This window comes from Battus philenor, unplaced genomic scaffold (assembly GCF_028537555.1).
Source record: "Battus philenor isolate CCGP_79_NKW_IND1 unplaced genomic scaffold, ilBatPhil1.0.hap1 SCAF_2, whole genome shotgun sequence".
Classification (NCBI taxonomy): Eukaryota; Metazoa; Arthropoda; class Insecta; order Lepidoptera; family Papilionidae; genus Battus; species Battus philenor.
In genome coordinates this window covers 11,297,280-11,306,809 of record NW_027181682.1, presented here as the reverse complement: position 1 = coordinate 11,306,809, position 9,530 = coordinate 11,297,280, and the positions used below count along the sequence as shown (strand labels likewise).

The 9,530-nt window shown below is 29.3% G+C and overlaps 1 protein-coding gene and 1 pseudogene across 1 annotated transcript; both read right to left on the bottom strand.

Moving 5' to 3' along the window:
* Positions 1–952: 952 nt before the first annotated feature.
* Positions 953–5,785, bottom strand: Snx21 (Sorting nexin 21). Its single transcript, XM_068765221.1, has 4 exons — positions 5,466–5,785; positions 4,991–5,212; positions 3,750–3,943; positions 953–2,624 (listed from the first exon to the last, which is right to left on the bottom strand). The coding sequence occupies exons 1-4, from the start codon at positions 5,679–5,681 to the stop codon at positions 2,498–2,500; spliced, it is 759 nt and encodes a 252-aa protein (XP_068621322.1). The 5' UTR covers positions 5,682–5,785; the 3' UTR covers positions 953–2,497.
* Positions 5,786–6,853: 1,068 nt separating this feature from the next.
* On the bottom strand, positions 6,854–8,028 carry LOC137922061 (NADH dehydrogenase [ubiquinone] iron-sulfur protein 2, mitochondrial pseudogene; annotated as a pseudogene).
* Between the last annotated feature and the right edge of the window lie 1,502 nt (positions 8,029–9,530).

Here is a 9,530-nt window from a genome sequence, read left to right as displayed (position 1 = left end):
ATATTCCCTTTTATACAAAATGAAGTTTTAATAATAATTTAAAAAAGTATATTTATTTATTCACGGCGTTTTAACCAAAAGATTATAAACTGTCGCCCTACATTAATTTTGGCAAATCAAGGCACTAGAGCATTCAACCGCCATCTATTGGTGACTAAATCTCACCAATACAGTGCTAAATATAAATGATATTTCTTACATATCTCATTACGATCCACAGAGATCAGGAAAAATTATTTGCATTGAACATTTGATAGAGGTAGTGCTTTTCCTTCCAATCACACTACACTTGTTTCCGGTACTGGTCTATTTTACATAACAAATAATGCTGCGCTTCATCATATTTTACAAAATTTCACTTAATTAGGATCTTTATACGGGTGTTGGGTTTTAAGTTCTATTAAATGGGTAAATGTAAAGGTCATTTACTGTCAATTGATATTTGGTACACACTATATAAAAATCAATAGTTACAGAAATAACAAAGAATGTATAATAATTAAATAGCAAAAACAAATATCGAAATTAATTAGTTTACTATCTGTTCCCGCAGAGTTATTAATGCCAAAAGTTAATGGCCTGTCCCATTAGAAAAGACAAATAAATTAATGGGCCATATTTCGAGATCACCTTTATACATAGTGATAAAAAATTGGTGTAAAAACTTTTTGCTTAAAGCACTTATAATCAACCTACATTAATGTTTATTTCAAATCAAGAAAACTTCCATTTTTGGTTATACATTCGTAAAAAAATAGGTTTATTGGTAATTAATAAGTTTTAATTTTGTATCGGTATGTATAGTCTGTTAACTTTTCTATATATAAGTATTGTAAGAGTAAATAAAATATTTTTTGTGTTAACAAACAACAGTTTACATCAGGTGCTTTTTAATTCATAATGTTTAAATTACATTTAAAAACAAATAAAACACTTATTTTGGTATTATATTTAATTTCTAAACATCTATAAATGTATAAAATATCAGTCACCGCGATATATTATTTATAATATCACCAATTATTAATTGATTACATAGCAATGACTTTATACGAGACTCGTAATAAATAAATAATAAAGGCAAATTGATTTTCTATAAGGCGATTTTATTGATAACAGGAATTTAGCTCTCTTTAATCTTGCCATTTTAAAAGGTTTTAATGTACTAATAAAAAAACAAATCACTAAGCCACACCATTATGTAATTGTTTTTATCGTGGCAAGTAAAGGAATCATTTCATCACTAAGTTTGTGTAATGTTTATTATGTAATATATATCGGCAATAATGTGTCATAATTTTTTATCAGGTAATTTTATTTTAAAAGAAAGTATATTGGTAATATACATATATATGATACTTTCTGTAAGTCTTGTTATTTTTTACATTTAAATTATAATTTATTTCCTCATTTTATTATTAAATATATAACCAATAAAGGTTATACAATACTTTGTGTTTTTATAAAATTACATAGTCATTACTATTCTTGCCTCAAATAACTGTAATCGGCTTCAATTACACTTTGGTGTTATTAAGTAAATAAAAAACAACAATTAAATACATTAAAACTCTCTGAAACAGAAAGTTTTAAGCTCACTCAACAAAAATATGATCAAAAATTTGACAACTGCATATAATGTCTATATTAGTTATAACATTTCGGTTGATTGAACTGTTGAATAACATTTCTTTATGATTTAAAATAGATATACTATGGTTATAATGTATGCGTCTATACAATGTTCTTATAATAAAAAATATTAATTTATATACTACCATACCAGATCATAAATGTTATTTGCAACCACATTATTACTCTTAAACATGATTCCTTAATGCATTACTATAAATAATTGCGTCTTAAATAAAAAAGAATAACAAATTAGTAAAGTAAATAATAATGATTTTTAGTTATGTGTATGCACTAACTAATGTATATTATAAAGTTTATACAAGTTCATATTCATTTGTAATTACCAAATAATATATAATAACAAAGACTAGATATTTTTATTATCAATTTAAATAAAAGTTGTACAATGTAATAAAATAAACATAGATTCGAAAGTTAAACAATACAGAGCATTTTCAGTAATCACCACTTAATTACATTAATATTACATTCATATAAATGTTTTAGGCACGTAATTTTTTATTTAAGCTGCGAAATTATATCGTCTAGCTGCTTTAAATAGCAAGCAAATAGTGACAATTATTTATAAAATGATACACTTTACTTATCATCATCTGTAGCATGTCTGTAGCTATAACATTACTAACTAGAAATAAAAATTTTGCTAAATATCATGCGAGATTACTTGTGACTGTTCATGTCTAAAAAGAAACTTATAACTAAAATAAATTGGATAATAATAATTGACATCACAATAAGATTGTTATTGGAATTCTTGTTAGATCAATAAAAATATAAGTATTTGATTAATATCACAATGTTTAAATACTATAGGAGTTACTATAACTCTCAAATGATTAATTTAAATTGTAGGATTCAGATCATCCACTGCGTCCATGAGACTTGGCACGGAGTCTACTTTCATGCCCCTTTTGCGAAGACCATTTAGTTCTTCTATTAGTTTTGACTTATCTCTGCCCAATGTCTCCCTGAAAACCAAACTAATTAATAATATTTATAACAATACTAAACATTCATTGTCTTGACTTGTCAAAAAATATACAGGCATGGTATTATTGAAGCTACTACTTGTGGGGACTATATACTATGGCATTTAGGTAGTCTATTATTATAGGAACAGATTTTGTTGTCGCTAGGGATATTAAGAAAGGCAGCTTCTTATTTGGCTGCACTTTCCCCGCAAACCATGTACATTATTTTAATGGCCTTGTAGCAAAGTATAGTTTGAGTTTTTTGTAAAATTGTTATCTTATTACATGCTTTTATCTACATTGTCATCATGTTGATATTAACTTAAATTCAACAATGAGTGACTACTAATAATAATATTCTGTCTAGAATTGAACATATGAAATCCTAAACACTAAGCCACAGTATTTATAATTTACAAATAATATTCAAAAATTGTTCAAGTAACATTAAATAGTATTAGAAAATGAAGAAAAATTAATATTGTTATATGCCTAAAAATTTAAACTATTCAACTGGCTTGAAAGTAATGCAGTTAATAATGAAAGTTAAAACAGTTTCAGAACAAAGTGTAATAACAATAGATAGGTGATTAAAATTTTATTGGTTATGTTGCCTGTACCCAGTAATCGAAAGAATGTAACAAAAATTGATCATCACATGGTACCAAATCTTTACCCAAAGACTACTCAAAATTGGTTGGCTCTGGTGGACCTGCTCTATTCTTACAATTTTCTCAAAACTAGACAAAAAAATGTGAAGAATAGATCTAAATATATAAATTTGATTTTCAGCTGAATTCTCAACATAATGAAATATGAAATATGGAAAGTAACAGTTGCCAAGGTTCTTGAAATATTATTTGCCTACATTCATATGTGATGTCAAGCCAACATTTTAATTCTTCTCTATCAAAAACAGATAAATTTTTGAGGACCTGATTAACAAATGTAAACACCTATTTTTTGTCATGTCAATATAGATACTCATCAAGACTCCCTGGGGTCCAGAGCTACTTTGGGAACAAATGCTTTAAATAGTAATAACTGCTTTACAACACATGTAACTAGAGTATGTGTACTTGGTTAGAAGTGATAAATACTAGCAATTACAATATTACTTACCAAATAGATATGCAAGTATGTAAGAGTGGTATATAAATTATCAACAAGTCGGAATCACTAACAGCTTCATAACGTCTCAAAGCAAGCTGTGCCCAGCGTTCCACTGGGCCTGCCAGTGCTCCTCCGCTAGATCCTGCGCAAGCAACAATACGGCACAGCACACTCAGGACCACACGGGATCTGTCTGTGTACACCTGAAAGTAATAGCCATAGTTAAAACCTCCTGTATACATAAATTAAGTTTATTTTACACATATTTATTTATTTACACACACACCAGAAGCAGATGCATTGAAATGGTACAATTATAATAATACTTTTGCACCTGCTTAAGGCATGTACAAAAATCACTGTATATTGAGTAAATAAAATAAAATTAAAATCTATATTCAGTAGTTAGTTTTAATAGTTTGATGTCATAGTAACAGAAATGCACAATAATATATTATATAAAATGCCCCTGAAGGTTGCTTAATGTTGTTGTTAAATAACGTTTAGTTAGATAATAGAGACATTACTACCTTACTTATACCAGTGATATACCCGTAACAATCATTTAGTGCCAACATGCAAATTGTTATTTAAGAAAATTATCACATATTTACAAGTGTATTTCAAGGATGTATAAACCTTACTTAACAATAGTTGTAAAAGGTTTCAAATCTTCTAGATACAAAAAAAATTTATGCCCTTGATTAATAATAAAAGTAGAAAGAAAGTAGGGTTAAATTTTTACTTTAAATCTTATAAAATCATCAACATTATATCATATTAGCTAATAGACACCCACTGCACGGTATAGGCCTCCCCTAACATTACCACAATGAGCAGTCACAAATTTAAGTACATTGTCCATCCACCAAGTGAGTGCCTTCCCCATGCTGAATCTGAGTAAAAGTTTTTAACAAAATATAAGAAATTCCTTTATCTTAAAAACTATAATTTAATCAACTGACTTATTACCCAAATGAAGTTCATCCTAAAAAAATGTTGTTTAAGTTATCATTAAAATTTCTAGAGAAATTTTGTGTTTGTAAATTTTTAGTAAGGGAAAATTTTTTAATATATGCTAATAATTAAATAATTCATATAATATCAACTATCGCTTTAACTGGAATGTTTTTTAAACAGGCATAATATAAACAATTCTTTGGTTAATTGCTTAACATTCTTTGTCTTAAACTAGATGACATATAAAAAAAAACACACAAAATTGGACAACAAAGAAAAATAATATTTACCTTGTTCAATAATTTGAAACTACTTTCCAACACCGATAGAGCCTGATCAAACTTGCCTTCATCTAATAGTCTTTTGGCTTCCTTTAACTCAATGTCCTGGAAAAAGGATATAGTTGCAGGGGCATCCCTCAGGCGTGACTCACTTGCTATCAGATTTAATAATGATTCAAATGCAGAACATCTTGTTGATATTAAATTTGGTTCAAAGTTTCCCATAACCATCTGAAATAAAAATTAGAACGTTTTCTTATACATTCATACATATATTTTCAGTAGTAATATTACTAATAAGTCGTGATAAATCATTGTAACGAGCTGATTGCCGAATTTAATAAAACATAAAATAAATGTAAAACAGTCCTAAATAGGTAGTCTTCTCTTCCCATAATGTGTAAGATTTAAACAAAATTAAATAAACCTTTTAAAATGACGCAAATGAACAAAGGAAGAATTAGTAAACAATGATGACACTTACCTTACGTGGAAAGGCGATATTGTTTAATAAAATGGGATATTCCTTTTTTAATCCGTTGTAAAGATCCAAAAAGTGAGTGTACCTACGCTCTACATTAGCTGGATCGGGATCAAGCATTCCAACATCCTGTCTTACTTGCATCATATAAGCAACAAATTTTTTCTCGTTATCTCCTCCTTCCACAGTTCTAGACGAAACTATTTCAAATTTCAACATGTTTTAATACAAGGTTTACAAAATTTCAATATAGCACATAAAATTTTAAAATTTGTTTACAAAACAAATATTGATAAGCGAAGTACTCAATTCAAGACGTTAGTCCAAATAACATTATGTTTGACTTGTATGAGTAATGACCACAGATTACACGCTTTATATATGTACTCTACAATGACATTATGACTGTAATGTCTATGGTATAAATTTACTTTTGTCTAGAGTATATCTGTTTTAACGATTTTTATCCATAAAAGTTATTGTAAATAGTAACGTAATTTTATTAAAGCAAGGAATCGTTATGTTATTACAGCCATATGATGCTTACTGCTGCATTTATGGTCTCTTAATGACGATTTATCATATATACATTTTTTAATTTAATACGGTATTTATATATTTCGTGACCTGAAAATAATAATTATTTATGCTACGTGTAATAACATTTAAATAGTTCACTTCATTTCTTTAATTTACGCATTTCCAATGTAAATTGAGATGTTGTCTAAATCAGTGTTTCCCAACGTGGAGCTCACACCCCAAAGGTGGGGCAATTTGATTGTTATTGAGCGCAGTTCTAAAGTGGACTCGTCACAAGTTTAACTCTGGCGGCGTAAGAATTTTAGAAAGGCTAAGGAGGCATGGCACAATAATAGTTGGAAAATACTGGTCTACAAATAATAAACATTTTTAGGCTAAATAAACTTTAATTCATTTGTAGTCATAATAACAAGGAATTTTTTTTTCGACTAGCAAGGTTTTTATTATAATTTAATTTTTATTTTATTTAATTAAATTAATAATTTTTATTTTATTTACGAGGGAAAATAAAACTTTTGAAGAAAACAATGAAGTTACAGAGATTTCTTAATAATATTTTTAAGAATTCTGCATGCATTTTTATATCACCATGAACGAAATACAGCAAGGGAAAAGTGATATGGCTTTTTAAAAACCTACAAATTATGTATTCTTAAGTATCCATAATGGGCACGAAACTTTCGAAACATGCGTTTTCATATTACTATCATTTATAAAGACTACAAAATTATTAAAAAGAGTACATAATAATAATTTGAAATATGAAATATTGGAATTGTGGAAAAAAGCGATTTTGAATAAAATTTATTTATGTCTTTACTGCAAAAACAATTTATTTTCTAGTCGTTAGATCATATCAACGATCTATATCACCAAACACTATATCTATGGTTGCAATGAGGATAGCTATATCAGCAAGCATTAATCTTTTACCCATTTCAATCAACCCAGCTAAATGGTTGTATGAACATGGTCGCAAGTGGACACGATAAGGTTTAGATGTACCATCTGAAACCATGTATAAACCTAATTCTCCTTTAGGACATTCGACAGTTGTATAGGTAGAACCTGGCGGAACTATATAACCTTCGGTACATAATTTAAAGTGATGTATTAACGCTTCCATCGAAGTTTTCATTTCCTGCCTCAGAGGAAGAGATATTTTAGAATCATCGGTTCGTACTTCACCTTCTGGCATAGTATCGATAACTTGATTAATTATCTTCAAGGACTCGCGTAATTCGTATAATCGGAGTAGGTGCCTATCGTAACTGTCTCCAAAGGTGCCGACAGGGACGTCAAAATCGTACATATCGTAACCATCATAAGGATGGGCAATGCGTAGATCCCATTTTACTCCAGTACAACGTAACATTGGCCCACTGAAACCTAATTGAAGTGCATCATGGGCATGCACTGCCCCAATCCCGGCAGTTCTCGCGTAATACAGTCTATTGCCAGTAACGAGGTCCTCGGTTTCATCACAGCGCTCTCCAATTTTACTGCATAACTCATAAACATCATCCAAAAAGCCTATGGGTAAATCCATAACCACACCTCCCGGCTTCATATATGCATTATGGACACGCGCTCCACAAAGCCGTTCAAACAATTCATAGATCTTCTCTCGTTCTTCACACATCCAGAAAAATGGAGTGATACCACCGGCGTCTAAAATTGTGCCTGAAATATTTAAAAAATGGTTTGCTACCCTTGATAGTTCAGCACATAGCACGCGGATTGCTTTGGCGCGGGGAGGGGCCTCAATGTTAAGCAATTTCTCTACCGCTAAACAAAATCCTTGCTCATTAGCCATAGTCGATACGTAATCTAAACGATCCATGAATGGTAAGCTTTGGTTATAATGCTTATTCTCCATCAGCTTTTCAGTCGCTCTGTGAAGAAAACCAATATGAGGATCCACTCGAACAACGGTTTCTCCGTCCAGCTCCAAAATAAGCCTCAAAACACCATGTGCAGCAGGATGTTGTGGGCCGAAATTGATCCACATATTCTGAAGTTTTCTTTCTACTGGTCTAACGGTCGCGTTGTAAAATACTTTGTAATATTTATCGAACTCCTCAGTTTTAAATATTGTCGGTCCTGTTATATCTTTGAGATAATCTACATCAGGAAACCAGCGATGGGCACATGATGGTGCATAAAATTTTATTTGTCTTACATGTTGTAAATTAAAAGGAAATAATTTTAAGAAGCGCATATTTTCGACTTTTCAATAGAACAACCGTTTTAAACTAATGCTTGATTGACAGTTCTTTTGACTTTCAATTTTATTTATTTTTCTATAATGCATTTCGAACACAGTATATTAAAACAAAAATAACACAACAATTTTTTAATGGCATTTAGGGAATTTTTAATCTTCTCGTTCAAAGTTAACAATATCATTAATCACTAAATACAAAAATTGGTGACTATTTCGATTTTTTTGTGGTTATAATTTGTCTGCATATTTTAGATAACCAGTAGAATTGAACAATAAATGTAAATATAAATGTTTATTAACAACAATTGTGCAAAAAACCTACAAATTAAATTAATATTAAGTAAATTTAGCTAGATAATTTCGCATATTGAAAAAAAAATGTTTAGTGTACTATTACGGTTGCCTTCTGAAATTTTTTTTACGCCTAAACTAAAATTATTTGAAGGAGTACATTTGTACACTTATTAACCTAAGGAATTGAAGTATTTAATAATATTGTAATTAAAAATTAACTTTGAAAATGTGTATACTCTACGCAAGCACATAATGACATGGATTAAAAAATAGTAAATAAATTTATGAAACTTAATTCATGTCATAATAATCAAATTTAGCATAAGCCTTATGAGAATATATTATTTCAATCCAAAAAGTAAATTATAGTGTATTTGGATTTTATAACGGCCGTGTGCAACTATGAAAAGGAATTAAACTCATTTGTACAAAATTATAAATTATTTGTTAACATATTCTTAAAAATTTTGTAACGAATCAGATACGAAATATCGTAAAATTGTCACGAACATAACAAAAAACATGTTCGTGTCTAAAGTCAAAACAGTAAAACAGTTTTAATCGAATGTTATCCACAGATCTTATAAAATCAATTGATAATGTTTTAAGATTAAATATTATTATGATTATTGGAGACCGGTAACCGGCAAGTGCAGCGTAGGACATCCACATACAAGGTGAACAGACTCTTGTTAAGGTCGTCGAAAGACACTGGATGCTTCCAAACTGTCTTATTGGAAATTTAAAGAAAGAACTATTTTCAGTGATGGACGTACCATATGATGATGATAAAACTTTGAAACAGAGCAAATCCATCATCAACATTATTATTATTTCATCTGTAAAAGTTTCACTGCTGGAAATTAAAACTACTTTGTTTTATATGTTATTTATTCTACTGGCTTGATTAAATACATTATTTTGGACAAGAGTGGCGGTACATTTTGTATTTAAAGCTTATGAAGATAAAGTCAAATTGTTAAATACAGATTACATAAGTTTTTTGC